The sequence below is a fragment of the Diachasmimorpha longicaudata genome, chromosome 3 (genome assembly GCF_034640455.1).
Source record: "Diachasmimorpha longicaudata isolate KC_UGA_2023 chromosome 3, iyDiaLong2, whole genome shotgun sequence".
Classification (NCBI taxonomy): Eukaryota; Metazoa; Arthropoda; class Insecta; order Hymenoptera; family Braconidae; genus Diachasmimorpha; species Diachasmimorpha longicaudata.
The window spans coordinates 8,994,727-9,012,584 of NC_087227.1; the positions used below are offsets into that span (position 1 = coordinate 8,994,727).

Below are 17,858 nucleotides of genomic sequence, written 5' to 3' on the forward strand. Positions count from 1 at the left end.
CCCCCCTGCACTTAGTGGGGGGTTAGTAAGCAGTGACCACTCTGTCGATAAGGTGAGTCACCAACATCATCGACCAAACAGCGTTATATAGTCTATGCCTCGTCAGAAAAAAGAGAGACGGTGCATGTATAAAGCAGTCAGGCTATGTAATAAGCGTCGCAAAATACATTAAATCACCGTGATAAATAAAAGTTGCTGCAATAACGAGGAGTATTCAACAAGCAATCAAGTGTTTTACAACTAGATTGAACGGTATGTACCCATCAACTTTCATCTGTCTAACATAATCCAGTTTGGGTCTCCATGCTAACCAAAAATATCAATGCAACGCTACATTCAAAACGCCACTCTCAATCTTTCGGTTCCTCTCTCTCTCTCTTTCCCTCTGATAATGCGCCGCTCTTGGGAGCTTCATCACTAACCTAATAGTCCGATAAGTTGCATTTTTCCATCAATAATTATCTCACCGAAAATTGTCAAATTATCCAAGCAATTGGTTATTCAAATGTATACTAGTCACATGTTGCTGTTCTCCAGTTACGTATTCTCGAAACGTGTCCTGGGTTAAATGCTCTGGTATCGAACTAATTTGCTTGGTAACTAGCCAAATTTATAACATTTCTTAATATCTAGTTAGTTTTGTTTATTAGAGCTGAGGGTCTTCAGAAAAAAATCATTAAATTGAATCATCTAACCAATAAAATAGTAGCATAAAGTTATCTTCAAATGAATCTGGTTCTATAATGCGAGTTGCAGGCGACGTTACTATTATCATTATTATTGTTGTTACTGGTCCGCCATGACTGTTGGCCCTTGCGACAATAATATTTTTTTTATATGAGTTGAAACCCCTCTTGGACTTACACTTTGCATGAAAATTTTACGAAAAATCAGAAATACATTTTTACTAATTTAAAATGTCATTACGATATGTAGATATATAATTTCAAGCATAAAATCGTAGGGCTCCCTCTGTCCTCTGTTATTCCGATATTTTATAACGTGCTAATAAAATTCCCAGGAAAATGCGTCGTAAAAGTGAGCGTAATAAGGGCAAGTCATCCCCGGAGAAGAAGGTTGAGAAGCCCACTCGCAAATCGAGTCGAAGGCGTGCTAAAAAATCTCCATCAACATCCCCAGAGCGTTCAAAGAGCCCAGATGGTGAGGGTGCAGCCGGGGAAAAAGAGTCCAACGTAAACTACAAAGTTCAGACTCGTTTAGCAAACAAAGAAGTTCCTGAGACTATCGTCGAGGAGCCGGAGTCAAAGGTGTCCTCAACCGATCAAGTGACTGGTGATCTAGACGACGCTGGTTGTGTATGGAAAGTAGCCAGGGCTGATGCATCACCCGGAGAAATTCAAAAGCTCAAGCTCTGCAGACAACGTAATCTGTCAGAGACGTCAGATGCATCATTGAGTCGAAAACGGGTGAGCAAGTGGCAAGAGGGTGAGGGTAACGCTGAGGAGGCTGACTCTGCTGACGAGAGGCCAGCAACGTCCAACGATAAGACGGATTCTGGTAATATTGCACTGGCCGATGACACGTCCTCAACGACTGAGAGGGATAGGGATATGGAAAGGGAGTCTGGCGAAGAGGTAAGTGATAGCAAGGAGATCCCGCCTGAAACTACAGTCGACTTGTCTGATGTAAAACCAAACATAGATCAAGGACAAGCTGAATCACAAGCTGAACAACCGGAAAGAGAAACTGTTAAGGAAACAACACCCCCAAATAAGGATGATCGTGAGAATAGTGAGGCTCGTGGTGATGATGCTAACGTGTCGGAAAATATGGAGATTGCAGAACAGGAGGTACCGGAGGCCAAGGAGGTGCTTGAGTCAAGGACGTCCGATAAAGAAGAGAAGACTGAGGAGGATGTGAAAGATAAAGATATAGAAAAATCAGTTGAAAGTTTAAAAACGAATGAGAAAGATCAAGAGGAAGGTGTTGGTACTAGTCGATCCACTGATCTTAATGAATCAGGTAAAGACCCTAGTGATAGCGAGGAGAAACCGAGGATTGAAGAAGAAAAAATTAAAAATTCATCGGAAAATTCTACCGACGAAAACGTTAGACCGTCGAGAACACGGTCTGTTAGACGAAAGCATCGTGATAAGTACCAGGATTCTTCGAACTCAGACACAGGTGAAACTGATGAGGAAGAAGAAGAAGAGCAGGATGAGAAGAAGGTGGTGAAGGAGGAGGAGAAGAGGAGTAAAAAGAAGGGCCTGGAGACTGAAGAGGAAAAGGATAAAAGAAGCAGAGAAAATTCACCTGAAGTAAAGGTCGAGGTGGAGAGCAGCAAGAAGGATGAAGGGGGTGGGGAAGTGGATAAACAGGAGGTGATTATTTCCTCTGCTGTGGGGAATGATACGAGTCCTGTGAGGGAGGAAAAACAAACTAATATTTGCAGACCAGCTAAAGTGAATTTAAAGAGGGCTTTGTGAGTATCTTCTTCGTAAAATTATTTTTTCTTTGTTTATATCTTTTTATATATTTTTTAATCTGCAACTCGAAATAAAAATTGTTACAGTACTTCGAGAATATCGGCTGAAGAGTTGAAGAAGGATGATGCTGGCTCGGCGAATGATGCCAGTCAAGATAAGGTATGTTAAAAACGACGATTAAATGATTTTCAAATGATTATTCCATTATTGCAAAATTATTTGGTTTGTACATTACAATAGGAAAATCATGTTACTGATGAGTCTAAAAGCATTCCAAAGAGACGTCGCTGGGGTACAGCATTCAGTACAGATATAGCACCTGTATTATCAATTTCAACAGATTCTCTCAAGGTAAGCTCTTTCACACAATTTATTGTAGGGAAGAAAATCATTGCGATCGATCTATTGATTCATCTTGATTTTTGATTGAACCAAATTTCAGGCTCTAGTACCTGGCGCCAAACCCCTGTCGATAAAGGAGGTTCGTTTATCAAAGGACGACGATGAAGATCGTGACCGTCGCAAGGATAAGCGTCAGGTGGCCAACGATGAAGACAAATCAAAGGCGGACCACGAGACGAAAAATGACAGTTCGAAGGATAATCATATGGGTAAAAAAAATATAGGAAACCACTGCTCAGTGGTACATCAACTGGAAGGTCATGAATAAATAAACCTAACAATTTAATAATTGAACTTCAGGTGCACGACGAAAGATATCAATAGTAAAGGACACACCACAACTCTCCTCAAGTCCTCCTGTTGCCCAGCCAACGAGTATCTTGTTAATCAAAAATCTAGTTCGACCTTTTACGCTGAATCAAATAAAGGAACTCTTGTCACGTACTGGGACCATTGTAGAGAACGGATTCTGGATCGACAGAATTAAATCTAAATGCTTTGTAGAGGTATTTTGTCACTTTTTTGCATTCTACGGAGTAAATTGAGAATACAAATATGCATAAACACAAATTGAATTTTTCAGTATGCTAATGAGGATCAGGCATTCGAAACACGGCAGGCCCTCCACGGAATATCCTGGCCAACATCCAATCCTAAGAAAATTCAAGTCGAATACTCTGCGAAAGAAGAGATGGAAAAGGCGAAGGAGAGTTCCAAAGATCAGCCTCTATCACGTAAATTAGAAGCCTCTTCTGGGGCAGACGCTTGGCAACAGGACTGGGGGCGTGATGAGAAGTCAAATGCTGCTACCAAGGTATAAATATGAACACCTAAGGATGTCCAAGTATTTCAACTGTCAAACAAAATTCCACTCACAGAACATCAATTTCATATTTAAATTAATGATTAGTTCAATAATGGGGAATTGAAGATATACTTTACTAGGCAGCACGTGATTAGAAGAATGATAAGCAAGAAATTAATTATTATTTCTAGGTAACTGTTGTGAGGGAGTGGGATTTAGGTAAAGAGGATGGTCAACATCTACTGCTGAATGACAAGGAGAAGGAGACGAAGGACAGGGACAAAAAACGAAGACAAGCACGGAGTCGCAGTCCGACTCTTGAAGCACACCTTCCAGCACCAGCGAGGAAGTTCAAGAAAAAGGAGGATGAACCTCCACCAGCTAAACTTCTTGACGATCTTTTCAGGAAAACTAAAGCTGCACCCTGCATATATTGGCTGCCGCTTACTAATGAGCAGGTTTGTACCTCCAAACTCAATGATTCACGGCACGATAAATAAGAAAAAAAAGCTCATCACTAAATGCTATAATTTTTTTTCAGATTGTTGTTAAGGAAGAAATGCGACGACAGCACATGGCCGAACATGCAAGACGACTCGAAGAGATGAGACGCGCTGAAAGAAATCGTGATGGCCATCGTCGACGTAGTCCCAGAAAATAAATAAACCTTACCTGACCTCAATTTTTATTTCACAGTTTCGTCCTTTACTCGTTCAATCTAAATTCAAAAATCTTTATTCGATTATCTGACACAGCTTCGATACTTCTTTAGAAACTAAATGCAGACACTTGTTTCATTTTCACCCTTCAGTTGTACAAAAATAATTTTATTCTCTTCATCGATACAGGCGGAATTATGCGTTTTCACTAGACGTTTGTTTATTCAATCTACACATTAGTTGAAATTAATCAACTTCAATTACTAGTTCTGATGATGGAAAAAAAAAAGTTTCCAATTTATTTCTCTACCGAGAAAGATTGAGACAAAGAAATGATGAAATATCGGAGATTATTTCTTGTACGAACCCCAATAAATATCCTGTATTATCATCCGCACTACCACTATCCTGACTCCTCATAATCAAAGCATTAAAGAATCCTTCTTGCAGGTCTTCAATCAGCAAATGCGATTCAAATTCATGAATCAGCATCACCGGTCAGCAGATTATGAATTTACAATGGATTGTAGTGTGCACACGACGTGGGACTATTATTACTATAGAAAATAACTACTTGAAAATTCAAATGATACAGATATTCGGTGTGTTATCATTATTTCCGATAATACGATGAGAGAATATATTGATTGATATATTATTCCTTCGTAAAATCGTGAAACGGAATCAGTGAATAAAGAGAAAAAAAGGCAGCAGGAAATTAATGTAGGAATATGCAATGCTATTTGTGAAGCGATATGACAAATTATTATCGACATATTATTTAATTTTTATAACGACTGCGATGATGAGCTGAAATGCCAGGTGGATTAGCCATCATGAGCATTGAAAATGAAGAAGTGTACAGTTCCCTCGTAACAATAAAAACAAGTAAATGGTTTGATTAGAATAAAAACAGATGCAATACTGCAATCGAAATTAAATAATGAAATCCTGCTGCGTGTATACCTCATATTCCACTTTATGTAAAATTATAGGAATACATTAATAAATTGCATATTGGAAAAACCATCAGTAAACACGTCTATAATTTCTTGATGCAAATCTTGAGTCTTTCTTAATTTTCAAAGCACAGTATGGGGATTTTCTGGGGGGTGGTGGTGGACACCTTTTGTGTAACATTAATTTTCAATTCTCACATCTCATAACTTATCAAATAGCATTTTATTTATATTATTCACACTCTTATTTCTACGATGAAACATTGGTTATTTGTTCCATTAATTTACAAAAGTTGACGAATTATAGAATGTGCATTATCATAATATAATAGTATTTTTGTTTTACTAAAGGTAGAATAAAAATGTTTCAATGTCACGAACAGCTATATTTGGAGAAAGTAAACATAATAGAGAATAAAAACAATTTTCATTAATGGACGCTATACTTAACTTAATGGCCGATTTGTACATAATTATCTGATTTCGGTGGAAATGATGATTATCTACTCGAAATTAGGATGTGAAGGCCGATGATCAGAAGGACAATTGATGAATTTTTGGTACTTCAATGTTCCAAACGTTAATTAAAATATGGCCGCAACACTGAATTAATTTTTCTTTAATATTTGAATGTTTTATTTGTTAAGGTTTCAATCGACTTTTACAACACTGTAGATCTTTCGGACAAACCAGAAGCAAGCAAAGAAGCCAATTGTACCTAGAAACAGAACCAAAAAACATTATTGAAATTTCTCCATGTCTTCACCATTATAAATAAAGATCGCAGGGTTTATTAATCATTTACCTGTAAGAAGGAAGAACAGGAATACCATGATGAGCGTGTACCCAAAGTATAAGAATGTCGAAGCAGCATCCTCAATATTCAATTTTGTGACGAAAAAGTGAATGCAGTAGATTAATAAATAAACAGCTGTAAATCCAGAAGTCAGGAAACTCCTCCACCACCAGTGATAATCCTAAAATCAATAAAGTACAATCAAAATAATTAGAATTTTTGGACGTATTCTCCTGTAGACCCCCAATTGAAAAATTGAATAATAAATATCTCGATTATTACCTCAGCACACAGGTGGAAGTAGCAGAGTAGTATCGTTGTCTTGGAACAGGTGATGACCAGTATAAGAAATACGAGGAATAGGAATCCAAACATGTAATACATTTGACTCGACCAAAGGGAAGTCAAGATAAAGAACAACTGAATAAAGACACAGCCGAATGGTAGTACTCCTCCCATTACGACTCCTGGTATTGCTTGCGTGTAGACACTTTGTTCCGGGATTTGTCGGGGAATTTGATTTGTCCTCACTGGATGCTCCAGTGCCTAGACAAGATCATGCATTTTATTTTTTCCATTTTCAGAGAGTGTTTTTTTTTTAAAATCGACTCTATGATTGTGCGGTATTTGCTTTTTAACTTACTCGTTTTCTAAATCCGAAATAAGCTCCAATGAAGGTCAATGGCACAGAGACACCAATCCACAGAGCTAGGAGTGCAACAAGTGTGCTAAAAGGTACAGCAGCTGAACTTCCCTTGCTCCACAGAACAAGATTCAGGATGAAGAATAAACTGAAGACGATTCTAGGGAGATATAAGGACACAATGGATTGAAAATTGTTGTCTTGACTACACTGTACTTCTTTTTGTTGATTAATGAGGAATATGCTGTTGATCGCATTGTATAAAAATTGAATAAGATTTCCTTTAATTTATAAAAAATTCCAATGAATGAAAAAAATGTTATTGAAAACATTCAATTGATTACCCTGGACACAACATAGCAGTAAGCAAGACGTTGCATTTCCATTTTTCTCCTCCGAAGCTTTTGTATATTCGTGCAGAGACGTATCCAGCTGGCGTTCCCAGGCATACGTAGAGAACCATAGCGCAAGTCATTAAAGCACCTCGATTCGCAGGGGACAGAAATCCCAAACATGCAAATGCTGTTGATCAAACAATTTCGATCAATAAATGTTCTTTCATCACTATTGGCTTCAATTGTTATGACAATGCAAAATGACCATAACGTCCACTTAATCTTCATACAAATATGAAATATTGACAGATAAATTTCAATGATATTTTTTAAAGAATTGACAACACCGTAATCCATAATCCCTATCATCTGGATATTTCAAATGAGTGATAATACGTAGACTTTGGCCTCACCCAGTGTGACGAGTGTCATGCAGAATACTTGTACACCTGATCCAAGCAGCACGGAGAGCAGCATTCCCTTTCGAGGTGGACGAAACACATCCCCATGTACCAATTTCCATCCAAACTCTTCCTGTGCGTCCTCGCCAGACTCAATCTGAAAGTAGGCCTGCGTTACCGTAACACAGACGACAGCAAAAAATAATAAACCCAGAAAAAACATGAATAAACCCAAAACAACCCTTTACCTGGAGGAAACACTGAAAATTTCATCAAAATGTACATTCTAAGTATATGATAAATACCATGACAAGTGTCTAGGAGACTATTGTTTTTACTAGGACAATTTTAGAAGGTGGTAAGCACACTATCCGGAGAAATTTCTGAACAAAGTGAATGAAGAATATTTCAATACTGTGACTAAACAACTCCTTCGTTCGATTCCAAAAGTAAGAAAATTATTGCACTGAAAAAAATATCCAAAGTATTTGGTTAATCTCAACGAATTATCAAAATTCTCTTCAGAAAACTATTTTTCTTCATTCAAAAAAACGTGACGCTATAATCAACCCAAAAATATGTACCTGATTGTATCTGGCAATATCCTTATGGAGCGTCCTCAGCATGATCATGGCAACCATGCCCGATAGGAAGAGCACTATGACCAGTGAATTAAGGATGCTGAACCACTGAATATTAGTGTGGGGCATGGATTCGAGTATGTAATCCCACCGGGAGGACCATTTAATCGTGTTATTCCTGATATATTGGACGGAATAGCTGTACGTGATGTCCAGACTTTCCCCAGATTTGAGTTTCTCATAAGGGATCTCCAGTGGCTCCTTAGATTTGCAGTCGAGGGCACGAGAATCGTCATGTTTGATACTCTTTGGAGTTACCTCCACCGATATGATTCTTCCACCCTTCTCCCCAAAGGCATTGCCCCACTCCTCAGTACCCCCAGAGTGATAAGTGATTTTCAACTCCACATGGTTGAACAAATAATATTTGTTGGCCTTGTTATACCCTGAGCCCAGGCTGCACGTATCTGGCAGAGATCGAGTCTCACTTAAGAAGCATCCCATGGGAAATCTTGTCCTCCTGTACTGTCTATCCTCATCGGAAGGGTACCACGAGGTCACTGGCATATTGTCAACAATCCAGTGGTGTTGATAATTCAAGGCCATTCCCTTTTTCAGACGGTCTAGCTTCCTCTCGGACTGCTCGTCGCCACCGACGTACGTCTTTGTGCAGAGCTTCTCGCAGGTCATGTTCTTGAGGAAGGAGAGAGTGTAAGGAGAAGGACGAATTCGTTCGCCGAAGACAACCTGACCCAAGTTTTCCACTGGTGATTGGGTCTCATCACCTTTACAGAAGTCGAAGCTAAATGAAGAGTCAAAGATTAATTTTATCCTGCCCGTTTTGGTCTGGTTGAGTACATAAAAATAATTATCAAAATTCTCGAAATTTAAACATTGCATTCGATAATGTGTATACTGTCGCTGACCAACTGTCAGCAACGTACGTGACGAATTATGTCTTATTTTATCGTATTTCCAAGAATCTCACTTGAAACATTTTACTTACTAGTGATATTCGTAAGGAATCACGGACTCTTCTGTATTCAATCTGTTGACATACAGCTTTATGTCGGACTGAAAATAAAAAATTAACATTAATGTCATCAGGCCGTCATTTTGTTTCATTTTTCATCTACAAGCAAGGTGCGTTTGCTAGTACATTTGCCATTTATTCATGAAAATAAATAAAATAAAAATGCATGTCCCTATGTAAGTGAAATACCATCATCTCGCTCTGACACTTGAGTACAAAGTTAGTGAGGTTATCAGGGTGTCTTGATGTATTTACCCAACTACAGAATCATCAAGATAACCGCTACACTTATGATATCGGATAACATAAAGCCCAATTAAATAAGGGCATTTGATTGAAATGCAGCCAGATTTTCTTGCACTTTGAAAAAAACTCCCTATGTTGACGTGACAATGACCACGACTTCTTGTAAATCATTTTCCAATATGATTTATGACTTTTATATATTTCCACTTACTTTGCATGTCCCGGTGCCATCGCCAGCTTTACAAAAGTTGACTGGTGCCAATCCGGGCAGGTAAAAACACACGGCACATTTTATTAAACACAAAAGACAAAAAATAGTTTTTATGGAAAACGCCATTGTCTCTCTACTAAGTTGCAGTCGCGTTGGTTGTGTGTTTATCTATCAATATTATCCTTAATTCATATACTCAAATAATTTAGTAATCATTGGGATGTCTAATTGTTCACAAAATTTGGACTTTTCGATGCACCTCATAGGGATGAATGAACAAACGTCGTAGCTCTTTTGGTATATCATCACACGATCGCTGCCATGACACGTCACGAACGTTCGGTGTCTTTCGGGTGTTTCGCGCCGCCGATAATGTGTTGCATTAGTGTTGGTCGAGCGAATATCTATCAGTGGATACCAGCGATTATAGGATACATCCAGGAATAGTCAAGATACAATGGGATTTTTTTTTTAATGTGAGAGGTAAAACAATAGAGAAATGAACGGTGGAATGTCTCATTTATTCATACGTATAAACATTATAAAATTCATTTAGCACTGTTCTCATGCCTCGAGATTGGTTAATCCAAATAGATTTAATAAATTAAGCCGTTTGACTTTTTTGTAAAAATCTGTACAATAAAATAAAGTAGGAAATAGTTCAGATATCTTTAAAAATTTAGTCTAGAAAAGATAAAACTGATTATAAGGTGTAACAGGAAACCTGCAATTTTTTAAACAATTCTGTTGCTTAAAGTTATTAATATAGGTGTATGAATTAAAAGATATTAATCTGCAGGAAATGACGATGTAGGTCAGCATAGTGCGGGTTAAAACAATATTAATAACTGAACAAAAAAATTGTTTAAACCTCTCCAGGAAATGTGGGCCTGTTGTAACGCCTTAAAATTATTTAGCCCTTTGTTGAATTTCTAATAAATATTTTTTCGTCTTTATCACTGCAGTCGCTCTACAAAAGAAGCGATGCAAAAATTTGGGCATCGAAAGCCGAGTAATAGTCAAACTCAATTTCGATTGTTCAACGGATTCATTGCTGAATTCTTCCTGAATGTTTTTCAAACAATTGCTGAATTGTTCGTCTTAAACATCTTTAGATCTAAGTTTATCAACAATCTGGAAATGTCAAAGGACCTCATCACTCAGTCCTAAGCTTCTTCACTGGCCCCGCAAAGTTATTGGGCCCTTCATCAAAATATCTAGTCGTTTGCTCATTATTCCTATTTTCACACCTTTCGGGATTACATCCGCAGTCCTCCGAGCACTTGGCTTCACTTTTCCGGCACCTGCAGTAATGATTTTGACACTTGGTTTTGCACTGACACCTGCTCTCAAGCGATTCTGCGGAAGACCTCTTCATGCCCTTACCCTCGCTGCTGGTGGAAAGTTTCTTGACATTTCCAATGCTCTTCCAACGCTTCGCTAGTGGAGTCTTTACCCAATCTGGATCCTTGTCAGGATCGTCATTAAAACTCTCGTCAGTCTCGTAATTCTCCTTTCCCAGATCTCCAATGAATTTAGCTAAAGGCATTGATTTAATAGTGATTGTCTTCCTCGACATATCTCGACCCTTACTTCCAGCAGCCTTAGCGCTCTTGTTCTGGCCGTCCTCCGCCTCCTCCTTCGGTTCACTATTCATCCTCCTATACATCTCCAACTCCGTAAGTACCTGACGATGCTCCTCTAAACTAACAGAAGGTGTCAATTCGATTTGCCTCAGTTTATTCAGTGTTGCATCATGAAGTGTCATCAACTCGTCATATTTGTCTTGGCTATCGAACAACTCCACCTTGTGCTGTTTGTACATCTGTTCAATCCTCTCGAACAACTGTTGGGAAATTTGTTTGGCTTCTCCAATGGTGTAGATACCCTCCAGTCTGCTCTTCACCATATTTTCTTGATCAGAAGCCAGAATCTCCTGCTGCATTTGTTGTATTTTCAGGGTGCATAAATCCAAATACTCTCCAAGATCGTTAATCTCCCTGGTCAAATAATCCGATGGATTCTGGGCTGCAGTGGCTTTCAGCTGGTTAAGATGATCAGCTATTTTTTCACGATATTTCAGCTGCATGTCCAGTGCACTTTGAGCATCAATAGTCTCCTGGATAACAGCAACCTCGTGATTGACGAGCCTTTGGATGTAATCCTTGCTTTTCTTTCCCTTCTCCTCTCTACTAGCGCGAATTTTCTTCTGCAATGCAAGTGTTTCCTTCAGTTTTTTATTCATAGCATAGGCCTCCTCCATTTTTCGCTTCATCACATTTTGTTGTTTATTGTGAAGAACTTGTAGACGTTCGATCTGATTCTTCCTCTTACGATCCTGATCTTTGAGTTTGTATACCTCTTTTTCTCGGAGAGCTTTGTACTGCTGGAATTTATCAGCCTCTTTCCTCATATCTCTCACCAGCTTCACTCTCGTCTGCTTCATCTGCTGAATTTCCTGGGTCAAGTTCTTCACCTGCTCCGCTGCCTTCTCCCTCGACTTAAGAATTCTGCTCTGCTCCACACACTTCTTAGTCAGTTCTGCCATTTTTTTCTCCAGCTCCTTCACCTTCTTTCGACGAGCCTCAGCGAGTTTGGCCGACGCATTGTTCACTTGAACATCTTCAAGGTTCTTCAGCAATTGTTCCTTCTCGGCCTGGAGAACCTTTATTTCGTTCTCCATAGCCTCTATCTCTTTGTCATGTGCTACCAATTGAGAAGACGTGGACAAGAGTTTCGCCACAAGTTGTTCCTTCAATGCTAATTGTCGATTTATATTGGTTACTTCTTTATTACGAGCTGCCTGAAGAAGTGTGTGTTCAGTGTGCTCCTCATCTAGAGATGATTCATTCAAGATACTGGTGCTACTTCCATCATTCACATTTGGATTGTTCTCCAAAGATATCTGGTGAATTATCTCGGCATCTGATTTCTTCTGATGCTCCTGAATCTTGAATATTTTCTCCTGAATAGCCTTGAGCTTCAGATACACCTCCTCAATGTCAGTTTCATTGATCGCGGCCTGAATGTCCTCGAGTAACTTGTCAATCTCATTGCTCAACTGCTCCCTACTGGCCTCAGCTATTTCGGCTCTCTCGTGCATACCCATGAATTCAATTAAATTGGTGTTTAACTGCTCAGAGAGCTCTCGAAGCTTCCTTTGTAGTCCTCGGTTCTTCTCAAGAAGCTCTTGATGATCAGGAGGACAGTCAATGGCAGGGCCTCTCTCAATAAGTGATAATTTCAGTTCTTTAACAAGAGCATTGAGTCGATTAATTTCCGCAGCTTTGGAATCCTGATTGACAACAGGTTTATTCTTTATCTTCTTCGCCCTGTCTGCGTACCTCAAGGTACTGAGGGTCTCCTCCAAATTGTAATCAGCAGGGCTGACACAGGCAATCATCAAGGTGATGGAGTTACCACCGAGGGAGTCCTGAAGGAGGCGAGTGAGCTTGCTGTCCCGGTATCCAATATGGGCTGCGTTCTCCCCTAAATTTGAAATTACATTTCCAAGAGCAAGAAGACCCTTGTTGATGTTGACACCTTCTTTGAATCTCTCACCTGTCGCCTGGGTTTTTTTACTTCTTTCGGATCCAGCCAAATCTACCAAATGAAATTTAGAAGTGGTAGCAGAATTGGAGTCATTGTCCTTTTGCTGACAGATGGTAATAGTGAAAATTGCGTGGGACCGGCTACTCTGTGAGTTCATTGCTGTGGCCCCTGTTGCTCGGCCTTGGGAACCTGCCATCAGGCACTGGAGGACGTCCTCCGCACATGTCACTTCTCGCTCTGTCAGCCCAACGATCTTGATTCCATTGGTGTCCTCGCGAATGTCCACGATGGAATCCTTCCGTGTCGGTTTATCAGCCAGAAGATCGTAAAGCTGTTCGTTGTACAGCTCCATGAAGCCCACGGTTACTTTATACTCCCAGTTTTCGAGAGATTTCTGAGCTATTGTGGAGAAAATGTCCTGGACTGCCCGGGGAATGATCCCAGTGGAAAGGTCGTTGGTTGATGAGTAGTTTGTCCCCATGGAGTGGGTTTTTCCACTGCCGGTCTGACCGTAGGCCAGAATTGTCACGTTGTAACCTGCAGCCAGAACAATTGTTTTACTTTCTGGGGAAAGTCAACCTCTTAGGGTGCATCTACGTATGCTTCCTTTAATGACAGTTGATTTATACTTTTTAAAATTTTCCCCGATCACGCCAGGAATGTGTATGAGAATCTTACTTCCTAATTTTTTCATTGTACTGAAAAACGGTCAAAGTAATAAATGAAACTTAATAATAATCACCTTTGAATATATTCGGCATCATATCCTTAACTGCCGTCTCATAAACATGACCTTGTCCCACATCAGATCCAAACACAAAATTATACGTGAAGGCCTTCTCCGTGCCAGTCAACTGTATCTGTGGCTCTCCAGGAACAACGTTGATACAATTTTGGCATCCCCTGGCTACTTCAGAGGGTATCAGCGGTCTCACCCTCACAGCTACCTTCAAGCACTCCTCAGTCATCGTGTCAGAGTCACCGAGATCAAAAGTCACCGAAGGAATGCCCTGACATGATTTTAATAATTTTACTCTCACTGATCGGGTTGATGTGTAATCGACTCTTCCTTTACCACCCACTTACCTGATATTTTCAACAATCTTTTATTAGATGTTTGTGTAGTACATATAAATAACCAAAATTACAAACAAAATAACACAATAAATATGTCCAACGTCACTCAGAGGGACGATTCTCCAACAAGCACTCCGAATACTTTTGTTCAGACAACTCCAACGAACAAACCCCAACGGTTTTCTGGGTTTTCAAATTTCTAAGGAGGTTAGATTACTGGCGCCATTAATTCGTGCATTGGCCGAACAAATCCACAACAGACCAATCGCATGAAGTCTTATGTCTACCCCCTCTTGGAATCGGAAAAAAGTATTTTAAAAAAGCGTTTGATTCCTGAACTTGGATATTTATTTTTTCTGAACTTCCGAAATTATTCCATATGGATTTATCGGAATTATCATTATCATTATCATTAGATTTTACCGCCTACCAACTATATACTATTCAAACCAATTCAGGAAATGTAGAAACCGTCAGTTTCGATGGAAGTTCCCCATTAAAAGCTTAGTGGCGCCACTGTTCCCCTGATGACGTCACAGTTATACAGAACACGTAGTGGAAAGTTAGTTAAGTTGAGGCTACAACAAACGCCGGCATTACATTGCCTCTTGTGCATTATCAATTGTTTCATAATATCCGTGATTTTGTATTAACAATTGCGTTCCACATGGTTTATTGAACCATACAATCAAGTAATAACAATGGAATCGAGAAGGAGAAAAAGTGAGAAACGTAAACGTCGGCACTCGTCTCCGGATTCTCCCGTAAGTTCCCCTCCATTAACCAAAAAATCTGTAGAACATAACAGAAGTCCAAGTCCTCCAAAATCTCCAAATGCCTACGACGAGTTTAACGTGGCCAGCCGGACATTCGATCCCAATCACCCGCGCAGTGCATCCCCTGCTCGGACGACAACTCCACCAATACCCAATTCTCCGAAGGAATCTTCGGACAGAGACGAAAGGGAATTATCCCGAGACAGTGACGATGATCCTCCACTAGATCGGCAAGATGATCGCTCGAGGAGGTCGAAAAAATCATCGCGACATGACCGAGACACTCATCGAAACCGCAGGCGTTCAAGGAGCAGAAGTAGAAGAGAACGAAGCAGGAACCGAAGTAGGAGTAGAAGTAGAAACAGAAACAGACAAATAAGAGACAGAAGAGACAACACTTCACGTCGAACGCCCCAGGAAGTGCGAGGTCGCAGGTATTGGGATCATTCGCCAAGACGTCCAGCTCACGACTCTGAAGAGGAGCATATTATTGGAGATCGTTTCTACGGTGGAGCTCCCAAGACCCGTAAGGATCGAGACAAGGAGAACGTCTCCGAGAACAAGCCTCACAGGGGCTCCCACCAAGATCGCAATGATCATAATAATAAGAATCGAAGCAAAAACACGGAGAAATCACCGGAAAAGGAGGCACTTGGTGTGATAAAACCCAGTGAAAAGCGAACAGTTGACCTCCTCACGTCAAAAACAGGAGGTGCTTACATCCCCCCAGCCAAACTCCGACTCATGCAGGCTGAAATAACTGACAAGAGTGGAGCTGCGTATCAGAGAATTGCCTGGGAGGCCCTGAAAAAGTCTATTCATGGTCACATCAATAAAGTCAACACCAGTAACATTGGACTCATCACGAGGGAATTGTTCAGGGAGAATATCATCAGGGGAAGGGGTCTGCTGACCAGATCGATCATACAAGCACAAGCAGCATCTCCAACATTTACCTCAGTCTACGCCGCCCTAACAGCAGTTATCAACTCGAAATTCCCTCATATTGGAGAGTTACTGCTGAAAAGGTTGGTGAATCAGTTCAAGAGGGGCTTCAAGAGGAACGACAAACCCCTGTGCATTTCCTCAGGTACCTTTATGGCACACTTGGTCAATCAGAGTGTCGCTCATGAGATCCTGGTTCTTCAACTGCTGACAATGTTGGTGGAGACACCCACTGATGACTCAATAGAAGTTGCTATTGCTGTCCTCAAGGAATGTGGAATGAAGCTCACTGAGCTCTCCAAGAGGGGAATTGAGGGAGTGTTTGCCACCCTGAGGAATACCCTTCATGAGGGACAGCTCGATAAGAGGGTGCAGTATATGATTGAGGTGATGTTCCAAGTCAGAAAGGATGGATTCAAGGATCATGAGGCTGTGCCCAAAGAGCTGGATTTGGTTGAGGAGGATGATCAGTACACTCACCTGATGACTCTGGATGAACCAGTGGACTCTGAGGACATTCTCAATGTCTTCAAGTTCGATCCTGAATATATCGCTAGCGAGGACAAATATAAATCGATTAGAAAGGAGATTTTAGACGACGACAGTGATGAGGATGAGGATGAGGAGGAGGAGAACGATGATGATGATTCAGATGATAGTGACGATGAAGAGGAGGGTGAAGAGGGGGAGGAGTCGGGAAAAAGGAAGGAGGGAATTATTGTAGATAATACTGAGACGAATTTAACAGCCCTGAGGAGGACTATTTACTTGACTATTCAATCGTCGCTTGACTTCGAAGAGTGCGCACACAAACTCATGAAGATGCAGCTGAAGCCCGGACAGGAGATTGAACTCTGTCACATGTTTTTGGACTGTTGTGCCGAGATGAGGACCTACGAGAAATTTTATGGTCTGTTGTCGGGAAGATTTTGCGCGATTAATAAAATTTATATCGTTCAGTTCGAGCAGATCTTCAAGGATTCGTACGATACGATTCATCGGTTAGACATGAATAAATTGAGAAACGTCGCCAAGTTTTTTGCGCACTTGTTGTTCACGGACTCCATATCCTGGGGGGTTCTGAGCTGCATTAAATTGAATGAGGATGATACGACTAGCTCCGGGAGGGTCTTCATTAAGATCCTGTTTCAAGAGCTCGCAGAGTACATGGGGCTCACCAAGTTGAATGCCAGGGTGAAAGATGTCACCCTGCAGGAAGCCTTTGAGGGTCTCTTTCCTAGGGAGAACCCTAGGGATACTAGGTTTGCTATCAACTTCTTCACATCAATTGGATTGGGCGGACTAACTGACGATCTAAGGGAGCACTTGAAAAATCGACCGAAACCTGCACCACCACCAGCTTTCGTTAAAGAAGAGAAGGCCTCGTCTTCGGAGGAGTCGAGCTCTTCCGATACTTCCTCCGGTTCTTCTTCTGATAGTTCGGGTAAGATATGGTGTAGAGATTTTTTTGGTGTGCTTTTCGAAATTGAAGGGTGATAGAAAAAATTTTGGTGAGGTCGTTTCAATCGGCTGCTACGTAAAAATAAATTAGTTTATTAAATTTATGTTTGTAATTTTTTTTATTTTCTGATTTTTAATCTTTTGTATTATTTTACAGACTCATCATCTTCGTCGTCCACTTCATCATCATCTTCATCTTCTGAAGAGGACAAAAGGAAAAAGAAGAAAACCACGAGGAAGGAATCTGCGGATAAGCAGAGAACCAAGTATCATGCTGGAAAAGAGAAGAAAAAAGACGAGAGAAAATCGAAGAAGAAGTCTCGAAAATAACGCAGTGTTACATGTGCATATGAATAATTTTATAATTATGTGGAAATAATTAAATTAATATGTTAATATTATCTGGAAATTTAATTGCTATTGCTCCTCTCCTCTAGATTGTAGTTGGTTTCAGTCTTTTATTTTCCTTTTCTTGGATTACATTCTCTAAGAAACTTTGACAATATTTTTTTAACTTAAAAATTTCCCG

The 17,858-nt window shown here is 40.2% G+C and overlaps 4 protein-coding genes across 6 annotated transcripts; 2 read left to right on the forward strand and 2 right to left on the reverse strand.

The window, feature by feature from the left end:
- The first annotated feature begins 93 nt into the window (after window positions 1-93).
- Acn (Acinus) lies at window positions 94-4,704 on the forward strand. Of its 2 annotated transcripts, none has more exons than XM_064116148.1 (9): window positions 94-252; window positions 1,022-2,443; window positions 2,534-2,606; window positions 2,688-2,798; window positions 2,890-3,058; window positions 3,150-3,355; window positions 3,433-3,663; window positions 3,846-4,112; window positions 4,196-4,704. In XM_064116148.1, exons 2-9 carry the CDS (start codon window positions 1,026-1,028, stop codon window positions 4,313-4,315), a joined length of 2,595 nt encoding a protein of 864 aa, XP_063972218.1. In that variant the 5' UTR covers window positions 94-252; window positions 1,022-1,025; the 3' UTR covers window positions 4,316-4,704. The 2 variants fall into 2 exon arrangements, with proteins under 2 accessions (XP_063972218.1, XP_063972219.1); XM_064116149.1 differs by lacking the exon at window positions 94-252 and adding an exon at window positions 395-596.
- A 772-nt stretch (window positions 4,705-5,476) lies between these two features.
- On the reverse strand, window positions 5,477-9,870 carry LOC135160023 (transmembrane 9 superfamily member 2). Of its 2 annotated transcripts, none has more exons than XM_064116156.1 (9): window positions 9,519-9,870; window positions 9,035-9,102; window positions 8,032-8,830; window positions 7,460-7,604; window positions 7,056-7,233; window positions 6,712-6,871; window positions 6,351-6,614; window positions 6,078-6,249; window positions 5,477-5,990 (listed from the first exon to the last, which is right to left on the reverse strand). In XM_064116156.1, the coding sequence occupies exons 1-9, from the start codon at window positions 9,642-9,644 to the stop codon at window positions 5,923-5,925; spliced, it is 1,980 nt and encodes a 659-aa protein (XP_063972226.1). In that variant the 5' UTR covers window positions 9,645-9,870; the 3' UTR covers window positions 5,477-5,922. The 2 variants fall into 2 exon arrangements, with proteins under 2 accessions (XP_063972226.1, XP_063972225.1); XM_064116155.1 differs by having other exon boundaries at window positions 7,460-7,616.
- Window positions 9,871-10,020: 150 nt separating this feature from the next.
- LOC135160015 (chromosome-associated kinesin KIF4A) lies at window positions 10,021-14,355 on the reverse strand. Its single transcript, XM_064116140.1, has 3 exons — window positions 14,157-14,355; window positions 13,813-14,080; window positions 10,021-13,607 (listed from the first exon to the last, which is right to left on the reverse strand). The coding sequence occupies exons 2-3, from the start codon at window positions 14,036-14,038 to the stop codon at window positions 10,675-10,677; spliced, it is 3,159 nt and encodes a 1,052-aa protein (XP_063972210.1). The 5' UTR covers window positions 14,039-14,080; window positions 14,157-14,355; the 3' UTR covers window positions 10,021-10,674.
- A 334-nt stretch (window positions 14,356-14,689) lies between these two features.
- On the forward strand, window positions 14,690-17,730 carry Ncm (nucampholin). Its single transcript, XM_064116147.1, has 2 exons — window positions 14,690-17,312; window positions 17,487-17,730. The coding sequence occupies exons 1-2, from the start codon at window positions 14,849-14,851 to the stop codon at window positions 17,657-17,659; spliced, it is 2,637 nt and encodes an 878-aa protein (XP_063972217.1). The 5' UTR covers window positions 14,690-14,848; the 3' UTR covers window positions 17,660-17,730.
- Window positions 17,731-17,858: the final 128 nt, after the last annotated feature.